We start from the raw sequence: 19,568 nt of genomic DNA on the forward strand, positions 1-19,568 counted from the left end.
GCTTACCAGAGAGGGTGCTGCGTTGTGCCAATCAATGTCTGGTAAGTTAAAGTCTCCAAAAAGAAGCAGGTCGGCATTAGGGTAGCGAGAGCAAACCACATTTAGTGCATTGTTTAGATTACGAGCGAAGTCGGCGCTATTGCGAGGGGGCCTGTAACATACACCTAAAATTATGGACTGTGGGGCGGCGTGGCATAGAACAAACAGTATTTCTAGTTTTGATGTGATGTTAATGGCAGAGCACGATAACTGTTGACTAACGGCAATAAGCACACCTCCTCCTCTAGTCCCAGCACGATCTTTTCGAAAGACGCTGAAGTTTGGCAAATTAGCCAACACTTCCGAGTCATAGATTTCGCTACAAAGCCACGTTTCCGTGAGTACAAGAATGTTGCTGTTGGACGACAGCACGAGGTTAGACACGTGTTCTCGTTTTGGAATGAAGCTTCGTATGTTAGTATAAATTATTGAAAGGGAAACATGCGCTATACTTTTCGTTCGAGGGGGATGGCTTGTTTTTTGATGATGCGATGACTGCTATATTTCTTTCACTGTTTGCGATGTGTCATCGTATACGTAGCGCTTAGAACCAATGAAAAGAGTTTCAAAGCGCAAAGAAAATGGCACAGATTTTGCTTTCGCAAACGAAACAAGTTTCCTGCGGGCGTCCCTAACTGCCGGGGAAAAATCCTCACCCATGCTGAGATGAGTGCCCTTAAGTTTGCGCCCATTTGAGAGCACCATTTCTTTTTTCTTGTAATGATTAAACCTAACAATTAGTGGGCGCGGGTGATTATCAGATTGGCGACCAACACGATGCGCTCGCTCTATGTATTGAGGTTCAAGTGGCACGTTCAGGTGGTCTGAGCATAGACGTAAAATTTTTTCTTCAGACGCGGCCGACGTTTCTGATGCTGCTGTATCAGGGAGGCCATAAAACACAAGATTGTTTCGCCTTGAGCGATTCTCTGCATCGTCAACGCGGGCATTCAGAGTGTGAACAAGCTTTGCTGTTTGCTCAGTATCTGTCCTTATGGTCTGTATCTCGATTTGCAATGGTAGTAGTTTGTGATAATGGCCCTCTAGATCCGCTAACCTCTTGCTTAAGTCAAGTGCAGCACTTGTAGCCGTACATTGGCTTTTAAGGCCCTGCATGTCGGCAATTATTGTGGTTTGGCCAGCGGACAGTTTTTTCAGTTCGGCAAGCACAGCATCAGTACCAGGACCAGGGTTCATTTCAATATCCCCTGACTGTAACGAAATAGATCTAAATACACTGAGACACTCACAAACAATATCAAAGCAGCACTGCGGGCTCGGAAGCTGCACCAAAAAGTAATTGCTAGTTCTCTTAGTATACAAGTAGTCTGGTTCACAAACCTGCATGATGAATAGAAGTGGGTTACTGGTGCGTGTTGTGGCACAGCCACCGAGCCCACAGAGCGCGGACGATGGAAGTGGTTCCTTTATAGCTTGCTCTGCAGTCGTTGTCGATGACGGCATGGCTCTCGGTAATTGCTCAAGCCTCCAGTTTTGAGGTGGTGGCGCATTTGGAGAGGCGGAATGACTGTCGACACGTGTGTGCCAACTAGTCACATCAATCCCTGTGCGCAGATTCGGCGGTTCCCTCACGAGGCTCGCTGACATCACCATCGAGGGCAGCAGCATGCGTGCGACAGCGCAAAGGAAAACCTGCATGATGTATAGAAGTGGGTTACTGGTGCGTGTTGTGGCACAGCCACCGAGCCCTGGAACCCCATGACATACGTCATGGGGTTTTTTCTTGCCGAAACCACTATCTGATTATGACGCACGCCGTAATGGGGGGACTCCGGAAATTTAGACCACCTGGGGTTCTTCAACGTGCACCGAAATCTAAGTACACGGGTGTTTTCGCATTTCACCCCCATAGAAATCCAATCGCCGTGGCCAGGATTCCATCGCGCGACCTCGCGCTTAGCAACCATACACCATAGCCACTAAGCCACCACTGCGGGTGCTCATAGGTCAATTTTGCTTTCAGTTTGACGTGATTATGTTCTCCGAAGTATGGTACGCTACTGACAGCGGTAAGTTGTGGCTTGGTGGCTACAACGACTATCATGTAAACAGTAGAGGCATGCGCGGCAGATGAGTGGCTATGTATGTCGCATGACATAAGTCATGCTCGTACGAGAGTTTACACGTGTCGCAGCCGACATTGAAGTGCTCTGCTTAAAAAATCAAACTAATTTTTACCGTGGTATACCGTCCCCCCACAGGAAAGATAGCTGCTTTCTTTGATTTTTTAGCCGAAATATTAGAATACGCCGCGCTCAGCAAAGCAACCATGCTTCTTGGAGGTGACTTGAACATAAGCTTTCTTGGCGCGAATGTGCACTCTGCTGAGCTGATTAACAGAATCCGAGCCAGCGGTTTTCAGGGCGTCGTTACCATAGCTGCACGCATAAGACAACATAGCCAATCTGGACTTAATAACTTCATCGTAAATTTAGATGTTTGTGCCCACAGTGTTAGTATGATATTGCCACGACCTCGACACAGCTGACAGCCACATGGTGCGATTCGGTGCCACATGCTAGGCATGTTGGGTGGCTCGCAGAAGAAGAGAACGACGAAGGTGCCAGGACAGCGATCAATAAAGAGATCTCCAGCGTCGACCGAAGTCTTTTGTGGCTTTGTCTGTGACAAACTGGTGGAGGTGCTGGGTACGCGTCTATGTACTCTGACCCCCAGGAACTGGAAGTGGACAATCTACGCAAAAGCCGACGGCTTCAAAGACTGCCTCCGGAATACGGCCTGCAAGATCTGCCGAGGATGTCCACCACAACCGCAAGCCAGACACAGGAGACGTACGGTACGGGACAGCCTCCTGCGTCGCTGGTTCTCCACACCCTACGCTGGCCGCGGCCGTTCCATGGTGAGCCTTTTGAGGACGTGGAAGACTGGCTTGACGACTTTGATCGTGTGGCTGACGTCAATTATTGGGACGAGCAGAAAAAGTTACGGAACGTGTACTTCGCCCTAGAGGACTCTGCCCGAACATGGTTCGCTAACCACGAGCCATCCATTACCACCTGGCAAGAATTTCAGCAGCAGATACGCGATACGTACAGCAGCCCCGCAAGAAAAGAACGAGCAGAGCAAGCCCTTCAGAACAGGGTTCAAAGGCCGAACGAAAGCGTCGCCATGTTCGTCGAGGACATGTCGCGGCTTTTCAAGCGTGCTGACCCTGGCATGACAGAAGCGAAGAAAGTACGCCTGCTGATGCGTGCAGTGAAAGAACAGCTGTTTGCTGGACTGATGCGAAGGCCTCCAGGTACAGTAGCTGAGTCCGTCAGTGAGGCTACGACAATGGAGCGAGCCCTTCAGCAACGTTCCTCAGCCTACGATCGCCAAATCAGCCTGAGATCAGCGTCTTCTCTCTCGTTGCCCTATGACACCAATGCGCTTCGAGAGCTTGTGCGTAGTGTCGTGCGTGAGGAGCTCGATCGACTACAGGGAGCACGATTTCAACCGACCGTAACGTCCCTCACAGATATCGTCCGCGAAGAAGTCCGCCAGGCGGCACAGCCATTCGTGCAAACCAGACCTGAAGCCGCCCCCGTACTGACTTATGCGCAAGCAGTGAGGCTACCATCGCAACCCGGGAACCACCGTAACCCGCCTTCTTCTGAAGAACCGCTGTGCCACTTCCAGGGCCAAGCTTCACGTACAAATATATACGGGTCCACGAGCCCCCGAATCAATACGCGAAAGTCAGACGTGTGGCGCACACCGGACTATCAGCCACTCTGCTTCCACTGTGGCGAAGCGGGCCACTTGTACCATGCCTGCTACTACCGAAGAGTAGGAGTAGGGCTATCACCCCTATAAGTAGGAGTAGGGCTATCACCCCGGCGCTCGTCGCCCACGTGAGGGAGAGCGCTCGCGAGAAATCCAGCAATATCTGGCCAGTCAACCTTCGTTGCCGTACGCGCAGTTCCCACCGGTTGAACAGTCCCTGCCAACGACCCGATCTCCGTCTCCGCAGAGGCGCCAGTCACGATCACCACCTCCTCGACGATCGGCGTCACCTAGCCGCTACACTACGTTCTCCGCTTCCGTGGGCAACCGGGCCACGAGCCCAAGTCGGGGAAACTAAGAACAGCGACCTCTGGGGGTGGGGCCGCTGTCCAACGCACTTCGAAAGATCCTCCGCTGCGACCCCCCGATGACGGCGTCGACGACGACGACGATAACGATGACGACAACGACGACTGCGTACCTTCGACACCTTCCTGCGAAAACCGCGAACCTGTTTCAGCCGACATACTTGTTTCTGTAGATAACCACCCGGTAACCGCTCTTGTCGATACTGGTGCCGATTATTCTGTCATGAGCGGACAACTGGTTACTGCACTTCGCAAGGTGACGACACCATGGCCAGGACTTAAACTCCGTACAGCCGGCGGTCATGTTCTCACGCCGATCGGCAAATGCACTGCGAGGATACAAATTCGTGAGGCCACATTTGTCGGTTCATTTACTATACTGGCAGAGTGCTCCAGGCAGGTCATACTCGGCATGGACTTTCTTCGGGAGTACGGCGCAATCATCAACCTTCGCGAGTTACTTGTCACTTTTTCCAGCGAAAACGCAACTCATTCGGGCGACTACCACCCACAGTCCACGGTGTTACGCGTTTCGGGTGACTGTGCTACTTTACCACCCAGGAGTACTGCGTTGATCACCGTAGAAACAGACGATGATCCTCCCCGTCTCGGAATCGCTGAAGGCAATCTGTCAGTCTTGTTGGCGCGACAGGTTTGCGTAGCCCGCGGCACCTTGCAGTTGTCGTCACGGACTGCTCAGATTTTAGTGACCAATTTCAGTCGTGAGTACCAGCACTTCGCCCCACGAACTCCCATTGCCTATTTGGAGCCAGTCAGTGACTTTCCCGCTTGTTTAACTGTAGGACACACTGATGAAGATTCTAACTGTGACGTACCAGCCAACAACAATATTGATGTGAATTCTAAATTATCAGTTGAACAACAGGCTAGCATTTGGAGCCTTTTACAGTCTTTTGCGGACTGTTTCGCTTCAACATCGAAGGTCAACCAAACGCCAGGGGCGTAGCCACGGGGGGGGGTGGGGGAGGGCTTATGGGGCTGCAGCCCCCCCCCCCCCGAAATTTTTTCGTGCTGTCCATGCACCGCCGACCAAAGCGACCCCCGGCGCCGTAAATCACTCTGGATTTTGTCTAGAATGTCTTTTTGACGCTCGAAAAGACATTTAACCGCGAAGATTGCAAACTCGGGCTGGATTTAGTGGCAACGCCCATACACCGGGAGTCACATAACGCAAGGAGCCCCATCCCAGCACGAAGTTTCAAGGGTGTTTTGATATCGAGTGGGCTCGTCGCGGCATCTCACGATGGCCGCGCAATCTACGGAGCGCAGGGATTTCAATTCTGAAACTTTATGGATATAAAATTCTCATAAATTTATGATGCGAAAGATGCACTGACATTTTCAAAGTCTTGCTTCAGATTTTTCACTCCGGAACATTGTGGGTTTATTGTTGTTATAAACATATGTCGCCGAAGGTGCATTGATTTTCCTAAAGTCGTACACAGGATCATACAATGAGACAAGCCAAATCAACGCACACTCAGATAAGTTGACAAAGCACGCAGCGAGGTCCGATGAGACGAAGCGTTGAGATGGTTCATTTCTGCCGTTATGTCACAGAAAAAATATCAACATTTTTTCACCTCCGCCAAAGCATCCATGTCAAGACACTAAAGCAAGCAAAGGTAACTACGATCATATTTATGTGTCTACTTTCACTTTTATTCGTGAGGACACATTGAGCCTCTTCATTTTTTTTTTGTTCTCCCTACCCGCGGGCTGCCAGAGCCAGTCAGAGCGCATACGTTTTTCTCGTATGGCCCCGACCACCGTGCGGGGCACTTCGGTGCGCGTTCGGTTTGCTCTGGCGGAGTGGATTTTCACCTGACAAAGTTTTGGACGCTTTCTGGCTAGCAGACGAGAAAAAAAAATGGTCACTCGCCGCCATCACTGTGGGGACTCGAAGGATTGCACCGCATTCCTTGAGCGGAACCTTTTCGGAAAGTCTTGTTTCGCCGCTGTAGGATACTGAGCAGTATGCGAATGGTGGACCAAGCGTCTCATGTTTTCTTCGGTATTCCTTTCGTAGCCCCATTAGGTGCCCGAAGTAGGCATTCGATTCTGGCCAACATACTTTCCTATGCGTTCTTTTTTTCATTTCGGTGCCTCCGCCTCACAGAAAAAAAAAATCATTGTTGCGGCGCAGCATATTGTCGCATGGTGAAAGTTTGATTTTGATACTTCTTTTGCGGAAAGTAATGGGTGACGGGACGCTCCAGTTGCCGGATACGTGTATTATATTATTGCGAAAGCAATTATATGGACACTGCAGGCGCATTCCTGCCGTCGCTGTCGCCCTCATGTTTCGTATAAAGTCCAAGGGTGATAAAATCGTGACCACGCGCTGCATGCAGTTTGTGTGAGTGAAAGCGTAGGAGGGGAGGTGGAATGGGTGAGCCGACGATGGTGGCTCAGTCTTGTGTGCGCAAAGGAGAAAAGCAGGGAGCAAGCGCGCCGCCTTCCGTCGCGCGCAATACATCGGGGGGAGTGGATGGAATGGGGGCGGAATCTAGGATTCTGTGAATCTATGGTTGTGCAACATGTTTATTTGCCTTGTTTGACACATTATATACAGTTACTTCTTCTTACATACATAGACTCATTGGAGACTAATACGTATACTTAAATATCTTGTTGCGAGGTTCAGTGTATACATGCAGGGAACTTTGTTTCCAGTGACACTTTTTTGTCCTTTCTCAAGCCGTATTTTCGCATTTGTATATCCCATTGTATCTTTGCATTTCTAATGTACGAGGGCGAGTCAAATGAAAGCGAGCCTACCCTAACCGCGCAATAATGGTTCGGTTCATTATCTGCGAGGCATGCGCGTATAGGAGAACGGCATGTCTCATTTACAAAAGTGACACGCAGGTGTGAAAATAAATGTTGTTTAATGCTCTCATACACTGGGTTGAATATGGTTGCGTCACATAATGAACACTTCAAAAGTTGAACAGCTCGGTGTCGCGAAGTTTTTGACAGCTGAAGGTGTTTCCAAAACAGAAATTAATCACCATATGACTGCCGTGTACGTTGAACACTTCATTTCATTGACCACTGTGCAGCGTTGGAGCAAACGGTTCGAAGGACGTTGCAAAGACATTCCAAGACCGGGCCAAAACCATCGTGCAATCACCTCCCCCCACCCCCAATTTCAAAGGTTCATGAGCTGCTGAAACAAGAACGGAGGATAAGCATCGATGAACTGGCAGACCGTCTGAACATCAGTCACGGTTCGGTTCACGCCATAACTCATGAGCTTCTCGTTTATCGGCTCTTTGGTGCGCAATGGATCCCCAAGATTTTGATCCATCGCGAGAAGACGGAGAAGTTTCGCGCTGCCTTGACTCATCTGATCGGGTATCACAATGAGGATGACGACTTCTTGTTTGCAACTGTGATCGGGGACGAACCTTGGTGCCACTACTACGAGCCTGAAACACGACGGCAAAGCTTACAGTGAAAGCATTCGAATTTGCCACGCCCAAAGAATGTAAAGGCTATCATTTCCGTTGGAAAAGTGTTGCTGACTTTTTTTTTCGATCGACAGGGTCCATTACTGATAGAATTTGCTAAATCTTGAGAGGCTATCAATTGTTTCCGATATTGTGAAACGCCAGAACGGCAGCGTGTCGCAATCAAGAACGAACAACGTGGAAAATTTATGAATGGAGTCATCTTGTTCCACGACAATGCCTGTCCCCACGTCGCTTATGTGGTTAATACAAAACTGGCAAAGTTCAAGTGGGAAACGCTGCAACATCTGCCATACAGCTCAGACCTGTTACCTTGCGACTTCTACATTTTGGGGCAACCGAAAAAACAGCTCAAGGGAACCAGATAGACTTTTTGAAGCAGCAACCCAAGGAGTTTTATAACACGGGAATCACGCGACTCGTTAGTCAATAGGACAAATGTCTAAATTCTCATGAAGACTACTTTTAAATAAAGTACCCCGTTGTTGGCTCATTCATTTGACTTGCCCCCATATATCTTGCAGAACTCCTGCTTTTTATACGTGCTCTCTGTCACGACTATAACTTCGGTGCAATTACTCACGATACACGACAAGGGACAGCTACTCCTGCGTAATACATTGGAACAAACGACAGCGTCATTGAGATTTTTCACTGGCCATTGCATATATACAAGAATGTAATCACGGTTCTTGAATGACAAAGTTTCATTAACATATTTGTCCTCAACTTGTTCAGTTCATTGCCTTTTAATTTTTCATATCAGCGGCATGCACTGCTTTCCTGGTTTCGAACTGATATAGTTCTAAAGCTCGTGTGATATTTTCTTTACTTAATAAATAGACAAAAAACATGGAAGCATTGACGTTAGTTATGTTGGGCACAATTTTTGGCACATACGAGTACAATATTTTATGAAAAAATACATATTTTACTTGTATTTACAGTGCGTAGCTTTCAAGAATTCGTTTGCAGCATCTTTGGCAATGACAATGCAGTTTTTATTCATGTATTTGATCCCTCGATAAATTGTATAAAAGGAAGCTTTAGCTCGGGCCCAATCCGACGCGGCCTATTCAAATACTTGTAAAACGCAGAAACGCTTTTCTGAGATAATCCTGCTGATCGCTTTTATTGAAATTGGTTGCATTTGAGAGAGAAAGTTAAATCCTAATGTCTGTTGGAAACAGAACTTCGATTTAGGGCCTGGATTTTGTTTAAAATATTTTGAAAATTCCAAAGTTTGAAAAAACAGAAGCACAATGTTTACAAACTAATAGCTATGCATGAAGAACAGATATTGTGCTTCTGTAAACGGCATTTATTATCACAGTCAATGCGGACAAGTTTGCTGTGTCAATCTGTATCTTACGTGAATTGGTTACGTTGTGTACAAGGGTTCTGCAAAAGCCGTATTTCTACAATACTAAATTTTTTTGAGATTCATGTGTAGCATATCTATTTTGTCCGCTGAAGATATTTTAGATGCAATTCACAGAATTGTGATATCATTTTTCATTGTTGAGTCACGGAGTTTTAAACTTGATAGTTTCGTGTCCTGAAAATTTTCAATTTTGGCCAATTTTTAATAAATAATTGACCACCTAAATGAAAAATTCGAAACCAGTAGTCACTAGAATTAAACTTTTTCTTTTAAATGCAACAAACCTCCTGAAATTTGGTGAAGTAGTTGCAGGGAGAAACGAATTGCCCTTCTACATGTACTTAAATAGGAGCACCCGACCTAAAGCTTCTTCCTAAGGAGGAGGCTGAGCTGCAACGTGCAGCTATATATATATATTGGGCCAGTGGCGTAGCCCCCCCCCCGAACAAAATTTCTGGCTATGCCACTGCCAAACGCCTATTGCGAAACACAGAATTATTACAAATCCCAATGGCAGACCTGTGCGCCAACGTGCCTATCGTGTTTCTCGTAAAGAGCAAGACGCCATTCGAAATCGAGTCCAACAAATGCTTACCGACGATATTATACAGCCCTCCACCAGTCCATGGGCGTCACCTGTGGTTCTGGTGAAAAAGAAAGACGGCACATTGCGTTTTTGCGTTGACTATCGCAAGCTTAACAACGTTACGAAGAAGGACGTTTATCCCCTTCCCCGCATCGACGACTCTTTGGACCGCCTTCGACATGCTCGATACTTCTCATCGATGGACCTTCGCGGCGGCTACTGGCGAATAGAGGTTGATGAGCGTGACCGTGAGAAAACCGCATTTAGTATGCCTGACGGACTCTACGAATTCCAGGTCCTTCCTTTCGGATTGTGCTCTGCGCCTGCTACTTTTCAGCGCATGATGGACACGGTTCTATCAGGTCTCAAGTGGCAGTCATGCCTTGTCTATTTAGATGATATCGCTGTGTTCTCAGCAACTTTTGAGCAGCACATCCAGCGTTTACAAGCAGTTCTTGCCGCAATTCGTACTGCTGGTCTGTCTTTAAAGCCTGAAAAATGCCATTTCGGGTATGACGAACTCAAATTTTTAGGCCATGTCATCAGCTACGAGGGCATTCGACCAGACCCCGACAAAACCATTGCTGTTGCTTCGTTTCCAACACCTTCGAACAAACACGAACTCCGCCGTTTTCTAGGGCTTTGCGCATATTATCGACGCTTCGTGGCTAACTTTTCACGGATAGCCGAACCTTTGCAACGGTTGACTAAGGATAATGTTCCGTTTGTCTGGGCGCAGGACCAACAGGAAGCCTTCTGTGAACTCCGGAAACGTCTGCGCACACCTCCTGTTCTTGGACACTTTGACGAAGACAGTGACACCGAGTTGCACACGGATGCCAGCAACGTTGGCCTTGGTGCCGTCCTCGTACAGTGGCAAGATGGAGCCGAACGCGTGATTGCATACGCAAGCCGCACTTTGTCTCCAGCTGAAAGGAACTATTCCACTACGGAAAAGGAATGCTTGGCTGTGGTGCGGGCAATTACTAAGTTCCGACCATATTTGTACGGCCGATCGTTTCGAGTTGTGACAGATCACCTTTCATTGTGCTGGCTCGCCAATCTGAAGGATCCATCTGACCGTCTTGCACGCTGGAGTCTTCGCTTGCAAGAATACGATATGACGATAGTATTCAAGTCCGGGCGTATACACACCGACGCCGACTGCCTGTCACGTGCTCCACTTCAACCGTCGCCAAACGACTTTGATGAAGAGGACGCATTTCTGTCCATTATCACAGCATCAGACATCAGCAAGCAACAGCGCGATGATTCAGAACTCCGGCCACTCATCGACTACCTTGAGAGCCATCTACCAGAGCCGCCGCGTATGTTTATGCGCAAGTTATCCTCCTTTTTTCTCCGCGATGGCGTGCTCTACAAATTAGGTTTTCACTCTACCGCAACCGCCTGCCTCCTTGTAGTGCCGTCTTCACTACGTGACGACATCCTGCGGGCCTCTCACGACGAGCCATCTTCGGGCCACTTGGGCTTCGCACGGACGTTTTCACGCATACGCCAAAAGTACTTCTGGCCTAACCTTCGCCGTGACGTAAAGCAATACGTGAAGACATGCCGCGACTGCCAGAGACGCAAGACACCACCCGTGCGTCCTGCTGGACTTCTCCATCCCGTGGATCCTCCGATGATCCCTTTTCAGCAGGTTGGCATAGATTTGCTTGGACCATTCCCCACGTCGAGGGCTGGTAACCGCTGGATTGCTGTTGCCACAGACTACCTTACACGATACATTGAAACCAGAGCTCTCCCACGAGGCACCGCTAATGATATTGCGACCTTCTTTGTACATGGTATCGTACTCCGCCACGGTGCCCCTAGAGAGGTTATAACCGACCGGGGCACAGCATTTACAGCGAAGCTCACAGAAGATATCATGCGTCTCAGTGGTACAGTTCACCGCAAAGCCACTGCTTACCATCCCCAGACGAATGGGCTCACAGAAAGGCTAAACAAAACGATCGCTGATATGATATTTCCATGTATGTTGACGTCGACCACAAGAACTGGGACGACGTTCTCCTATAGTTACGTTTGCATACAATACTGCCGTTCAAGAAACTACCGGCTTCACCCCTTTTCGCTTGGTGCATGGCCGGGAAGCTGTCACAACGTTGGACGCAATGCTTTTACCCACCTACTGCTCTAATGTTGTCACTGATGCTGCCGAATTTGCTCGATGCGCCGAAGAGGCGCGCCAGCTCGCACGAATGCGTATCCGCTACCAACAACAAAATGACGCCGACCGCTACAATCTTCGTCACCGCAACGTCACTTATCAACCCGGTGACAAAGTATGGGTGTGGACACCGATCCGCCAGCGTGGTCGGTCGGAGAAGCTTTTGCGCCGCTACTTTGGACCTTACAGGATCGTTCAACGACTCGGCGACGTCACATACGAAGTGATTCCTGAAGGAGAAGGCACCACGCACCGTCCCCGACGCCCACCCCTGTCCGATGTCGTTCACGTCTCTCGACTGAAGTTATACAACAGCCGCTGAACGCAAAGCTCAGCACCTCTCTCACCATCTGCGTCTCTCTTAACAGTATCCCCGTGGCAATCTCCAGTGCATCAATGTTCCGCATCGAGACGATGCTCCTAGGGAGGGGGGTGATGCCACGACCTCGACACAGCTGACAGCCACACGGTGCAATTCGGTGCCACATGCTGGGCATGTTGGGTGGCTCGCAGAAGAAGAGAACGACGAAGGTGCCAGGACAGCGATCAATAAAGAGATCTCCAGCGTCGACCGAAGTCCTTTGTGGCTTTGTCTGTGACAATATGCTCAGATATAAGCGACCATTGTCCTATTGTAATCATGTATTCAACTCCTGGACCACAAGATGATGTTCCCAAAATGTAAGATACAGGTGCCTATCTAACCAAAATGTGGACTCCTTTCGGGCCTGAATCACCAAAGCAGATTGGTCTGCGGTGTATTCCAAGATCAATACTTTTGATGCCTACGTTGAATTTTTGTCCATACTTTTACAAATTTATCATGCTTCTTTTCCATATAAGTGTTTCAAACGAAATAAAAACATCAGGAAACCGTGGATTAGACCAGAACACATCAAAATGATGAACAAGAAAAATGAGATAAACTTTCTAACCAATTTTTGTCATTAAGAAAACCGTGCCAGCTGGTAGCATTTAAAAAGTACCGTAACCAATTAAACTCGGAGCTAAGAAAGGCAAAGGCGTTGTATTATGGTAACATCTTCTCTGTGGAAGCATCGGCTCCGTTTCTTTTTCCATGCTCCGCTCGCCAATTTTGCGAGTGCAACGAAAAGAAGCATACCACTGGATCCGCGAAGCGACGGCGAATCTACTGAAACCAAGATTCGAGGTGGGGCTTGTTTTTTCACAATTTTACAGAACGTTTTCTGCTCCTTAGTGAGGAGTAGGGCCTTTGTTTGGCCCACTAAGCCCACCTGACCGCAGCCATGGCGGATACAAACATGGAAGATGAAGATTTTGCTAGAAAAGAAGGAAACAATGGTCAGAACGACATCGGCTGGCAAGTAGTGGCTGGCCGAAGATCACGAGCTAGCGCAAAGGCTGTGGATGAGGAGAGCACATTGCCACCTAATCAGCGAGAGCATGGAGTCAAGGGAATCGCCGTCGGTGGAATGGTCAAGAATCAGATTATCAAAGCTTCGAGGATGCCTCAACTGCCCGAGGAGCACAGAAAGATCATTATACGACCTCGAGGAGGGTTCAATTTGAACGAGGTGAGCGCCACCACGATTGGTGCCGCAGTCATCGAGGCATCGGGCTTAACGGAAGAGGAGGCCCGTGAAGATGTTCTGTGCCCGAAATTCACTCAAAATATCATTGTAGTCAGCACACCTAGGCCCGAACATGCTGCGAAGTACGTTAGAATCAAGTCTTTCAAGATTATGGAAGCGGAATACGAGGCAAATGCATCCGAAGCGGCACCACATGCCACATGCAAAGGCGTCATCCGAAGAGTGGACATCAGAGACTCGCAAGCTATGATAAGAAGAAATATCGGGAATGCCTTGAACCCGCTTGCGCTGGCTGCCAAGTGCACCAAGACGTCGGGGTCGGTCATTGTACTTTTCGATGGACTCTAAGTGCCCAATTTCGTCAGGTACGGATCCACACTAGTGAGATGCTACCTTTACAGGAAGCAATTCAACATCTGCTTCATCTGCGGTAGCGTCGGGCACCGCTCTGATGTGTGTCCAACACCTGAATTCGTTCAGTGCAGGGGATGTAGAACTCGCAACCCAGGAGATGAACATGTGTGTTTACCTAAATGTAAATTTTGTGAAGGCGATCACCCTACCGGCGACAAGTTTTGTAAGCAAAGATTTCAAATTTCTTACGTCGTACGACTTCGTCGAAGAGAGCGCAATAGGACTCGGTCGTCAACAAGAGTGCAGTCGGAGGCGCAATAGCTGGCGCCCAACCATCGCCCCGAGGACAAGGAGCACTCACGCTCCAGGAGTCGCACCAAATCCAGGCATCGTTCGCTATCCAGGGAGAGAAGGCGCTCCCAGTCAAGGGAAGCGCAGGTGCGCTTTGCAAAGAGACTCAATACCTGGCGAGAAGAAGACGCCAGGAAACACTTGGGCTGACAAAGAAAAAGGTATGGCGAGAGTTGCTGGGGGCGCCTCGGCTGCTGTGGGTGATGACAATGATGCCAGAATAGAGCAAATAATTAAAGAAGTCACTTCTTTAAGAAAAGCTAATGAAGAATTGACCAGGCAGGTAGTCGAGCTTCGTAAAAAAGAGCAGTCAAGCCCTGCTAGAGTAGAGATAGATGGACCTGTAAGCAAAAGCAACGATCCAGGGGAATCCAGCTCTCCTGCCCCTAAAAAGAGGGCGGTGAGTTCCGAGGATGAGTCAGTCTTCTCAGCCCTCAGTGAAATAAAAGATGCAATTAAAGCGATAAGAGAGACAGTGGAAACGACCAACTTTAAAGTGGACAAATTGCAGAAATGGAGGCTAACGGTGGAGAAAAGACTAAGGAAAATTGAGACGCGAGTGGATGACGACGATGAGTATCTGCCATCGGAGGCGGATAGTATAAAATCCATTCCTAGATTGTCGGGGGCCATCACAAAGAGGAAAGTAGCGGGTAATAGAAAGGCAGCCTCACCTAATAACAATGGACAGTAATCATGGATTTAAGGTGTGGCATGGAATTGGCGCGGGTTCCAACACAAAAACGTAGCACTGCGACAGGTGATCAGCTCATCTGAGGCCAGGCCAAAAGTAATTATGCTGCAGGAAACCTTAGCGGACGAAATTATGCTTACTGGGTACAAAGTTATATGTAGAGACGAAAAAACGGGGAGGTGGTTGGCGACCCTCAGTGACAAAAAGTTGCCATACATTGAGCATGATATCCATCTTAGACATTCCAGGTTTGAATTTATTCTAGTTGAGATAATACTTAAAAGGAACAGAGGTAAGACGCAAAGCATTTTCTGTTTGAATATTTACAGCAGTCCTACGGACACGAGACAGAGGTTGAGAGCACTATTAAACAAGGGTGCTTTCGGTTGCCGAAAACTCCCCGCTCATTATTGGAGGGGACCTTAATGCTCCCTATCACACATGGCGATACACTTGGAACACAAAGAAGGGAGAGGAGCTATGGAGTCTTGCCATGGATCTGGGGTTACGCTTGATTACTGATCCGGCGTATCTCACCCGTAGGACTCCACACCAGACCTTACTTTTGTAAACAACTCAAGAGGAGCCAATTGGGAAACTTCCAACATGGATCTTATATGGATCCTTATATCATACACATAATCATACGCATACCTAGACAGGAAACTAGAATCTTCAAATTCACTGATTGGGATCAGTTCAGAAAAATCAGGGCGAACAGAAGGAAAGTGGGGCCTCTAGATGTCGAGCAGGAGCCCCTTCCGACATGGGTCATCCAGCTCAGAGAGGACGTCAAAGAGGCCACTAAAGAAATCAAGACAGAGGAAAATATTGAGGCTATGGGCAGCAGGCTGATTGAGACCAAGCATTCTATATTACAGAGACGGAAAAGGCAGACTTAACAGAAGGCTAAGAAAAAAATAGCGCAATTAAACAGAGAAATTAATGATCACTCGAAGATCCTCGTGAAGCAACAGTGGGATGAGATCTGTAATTCGGCTGATAGTAGACTCAAACCTGGCGGTAGATGGAACCTCCTCAACCACTTGCTCAACGAGAATGAAACAAGGACAAGCAAGAGAACAGCTATAGCTAAGTTGGTTCATGAGGAAGGCCAAGATAAAACACAGAAGGATATCATGGATAGTCTCGCAGCCAAATATCTCCCACTTGAACAACCAAACGAAGGAGACGGGAGCCCCGAATATACGGGAGGTATATGTGAAGAACATGACCGGGACTTCACTGAGAGTGAAGTAAGGGCGGCTCTTCACAGTCTTAATAGTAGATCGGCGGCTGCACCTGACGGAATAACTAACAAGATATTAAGAAAGCTGGATGATGAATCAATTTCTTATTTAACTGAACATTTCAATGAATGTTGGAGAAAAGGGGTACACTCAGAGGAATGGAGGGTGGCCAATACTATACTCATACCAAAGCCAGCAAACAACTCACTCTGGACAACCTCCATCCTCTTTCCTTAACGTCATGTCTAGGCAAAGCTATGGAACATGTCATCCTAAATCGACTCACTAAATACTTTGAGCAGAACGACATCCTCCCATACAACTTGATCGGCTTTCGTCCCGGGCTGTCAACTCAGGATGCTATACTGCTGATCAAACACCAACTTATACAGGTCAGCCCAGCGAATACAAAAGCTCTTTTGGGATTGGATGTGGAAAAAGCTTTTGATCATGCAAAGCATAATGCAATACTTGGCGTCCTCTCGGCGATGGGGTTAGGCAAGAGACTTTTAACATGATTAAGGACTTTCTTAGAAATCGAACTGCACAACTCATGCTGGGTGAGCTTAAATCAGAAGCTAAGAATTTGGGAAATAGGGGCACTCCACAAGGGGCTGTGCTCTCACCCATGCCATTCAATTTAGCAATGTCCAAGGTTGCAAGAAATCTGGAGAAAATTGAGGGTATACATTATGTGGCATATGCCGACGTATAGGACAGACAGAGACCGGATTACAGGAAAGTTTATATGTTGTAGAGAACACACTGAACGACATGGGGTTGAAATGCTCGGCAACCAAATCAGAACTCTTGGTCATTAAACATCGCCGAAAAGGTCGCAAACGAGGAGGTTACATTCCGGAAGATGAGCCAAGAGTGTGCTTATACACTCATGAAGAATCCGCAATCAGGCTAGTTGAAACAATCAAGGTTCTTGGGTATCACAAAGACGGAAACAATGCTAACTATAGAACAATACAACATATCTCGAATAAAACAGATGAAGTCATTAGGTTACTAAGGAGAATTACCAGTAGACACAGAGGCTTAGAAGAAGACAGCGCTTTGAGGCTAATACACGCATTTGCTCTCTGTCACTTATGTGGCTGGATTATTCAAATGGAAGCAAGCAGAACTTAACAAACTTAATGTGATGCTCAGGAAGCTCGGCAAAGTAACCCTAGGGATACGCAGTAACGCGGGGCAACTGACAAACTCATGAGTCTAGAGGTGCACAACACAATGGGAGAAATCGCAGAGGCCCAACAGCTAGCGCAACATGACAGATTGACAAAATCACGAGCTGGCAGGAACATATTGCAGGCAATAGGTGCTGAACTGAATACATCAAGGAGCCCAATAGAGGCTGAAGTAGAATTAAGGACTGACATTAGGAACAAGATCAGAACCAACCCTCTCCCCAGAAAGATGCATCCAGAATATAATGTCGAAAGGAGAAAGGCAAGAGCTAAAGCACTCTTGCAGGAAATAAAACAGCAGAACCAATTGGCAGCTATAGTTGATGCAGCCTGGGTGAAAGGTAAAGAAGCATATATGGCCATTGTCTCAAATTATCAAGGGAAGGTGCAAGATGCTATCACTATTTTTACCAAGGACCCCATGGTGGCGGGAAAAGTAGCAATTGCTCTAGCCATCAAGAGTAATAAGTGGGCCTGCATTTACAGTGATTCGAAATCCGCTATAAAGTGTATTGATAAAGGCTACGTAGCTGGTGTTGCAGCTAAACATTTTGAAAACATTGGGATTATGCTGCAAATCCGATGCTTTCCTGCGCATATGTGGAAAGTGGACAAGACTCGGATAAACCTCAATGAGGTTGCTCATGACTTGGCACGAGGACTTCCTAACCCTGACAGTCACAACCGAGACGTTCACCATCAAGCCACGGAATCTAGAGATAATTTCATGAGATACAATGACATTACCAAACACTACTATTTACGACGCAGGCAATTCCCATCGCCACATTCAAAACTGAACAGGGCTCAGGCAGTCTCACTGCGCTTATTGCAAACGGGTACATATCCCACACCGTACACCATTAATAAAATATATCCAGAGAGTGGGAGTAAGATGGACTGCAACGATTGTAATGGCATCATTGGAATCGGACATACGCTGGCGAGGTGTCCAGCGACTCTCCCCAACCTCGTTGCAGAATGGACACAGTGGGAGAAAAGGATTCAAAGCCCATTGTTTCAGGGCCAACTAAGGGCCGTCCAGAGGGCCCATGATTTCGCTGAAAGGCTTGGCCTGACAGTGCCAACGTGGGAGCGGCCCGCCTTGGCTTAAGAAGTCGCGCGCGCGCTCACACGCAAACACACACACACACACACACACACACATCCACATACACACACACACACACAAACACACACACACACACCCTGAAAAACGTGGAAGGTGATCAATCATGTTTCGAAACAAACTGCTCTCGGGACCTACTTTGGCCGAGCACTTAAATTCTCACTTTGTAAATATAGTAAAGCCGTTACAATGTTCCTCTGACGTCACCGTGAGTAATTCTTGCACCCACCGATGAGCTCGAAATTTCTCAGTTGTTCATGCACCTAAAGAATAGTAAAGCTGTAGACGTTGATAATATGCTGATATAGGACCAGTAAAATATATTATCGATATCATTTCTCATCCCCTTGAGCATATATTTAATCAGGTATTAGCAACTGGTTGTTTTCCAACTGCGATGAAGCGTGTAAAAGTAAGTGTTAAATATGCAAATATGGCAAGAATCAGATGTATGCGTTAAGAGACAAAGCCAGCAATATCATTACTAATATGGATGAGACAGTTCAAGTGGCTGAGGAGTTCTGTAGAGATTTGTACAGTACCAGTGGCACCCACGACGATAATGGAAGAGAAATTAGTCTAGAGGAATTCGAAATCCCAAAGGTAACGCCGGAAGAAGTAAAGAAAGCCTTGGGAGCTATGCAAAGGGGGAAGGCAGCTGGGGAGGATCAGGTAACAGCAGATTTGTTGAAGGATGGTGGACAGATTGTTCCAGAGAAACTGGCCACCCTGTATACGCAATGCCTCATGACCTCTAGCGTACCGGATTCTTGGAAGAACGCTAACATAATCCTAATCCATAAGAAAGGGGACGCCAAAGACTTGAAAAATTATAGACCGATTAGCTTACTGTCCGTTGCCTACAAACTATTTACTAAGGTAATCGCAAATAGAATCAGGAACACCTTGTACTTCTGTCAAGCAAAGGACCAGGCAGGATTCCGTAAAGGCTACTCAACAATAGATCATATTCACACTATCAATCAGGTGATAGAGAAATGTGCGGAATATAACCAACCCTTATATATAGCTTTCATTGATTACGAGAAAGCGTTTGATTCTGTCGAAACCTCAGCAGTCATGGAGGCATTACGGTATCAGGGTGTAGATGAGCCATATGTAAAAATACTGGAAGATATCTATAGCGGCTCCACAGCCACCGTAGTCCTCCACAAAGAAAGCAACAAAATCCCAATAAA

General features: G+C 47.5%; 1 protein-coding gene across 1 annotated transcript; it reads right to left on the reverse strand.

The window, feature by feature from the left end:
- Positions 1 to 537: 537 nt before the first annotated feature.
- On the reverse strand, positions 538 to 1,386 carry LOC139059598 (uncharacterized). Its single transcript, XM_070538018.1, has one exon. The coding sequence runs from the start codon at positions 1,384 to 1,386 to the stop codon at positions 538 to 540; it is 849 nt and encodes a 282-aa protein (XP_070394119.1).
- Between the last annotated feature and the right edge of the window lie 18,182 nt (positions 1,387 to 19,568).

Source organism: Dermacentor albipictus, chromosome 4, assembly GCF_038994185.2.
Source record: "Dermacentor albipictus isolate Rhodes 1998 colony chromosome 4, USDA_Dalb.pri_finalv2, whole genome shotgun sequence".
Lineage (NCBI taxonomy): Eukaryota > Metazoa > Arthropoda > Arachnida > Ixodida > Ixodidae > Dermacentor > Dermacentor albipictus.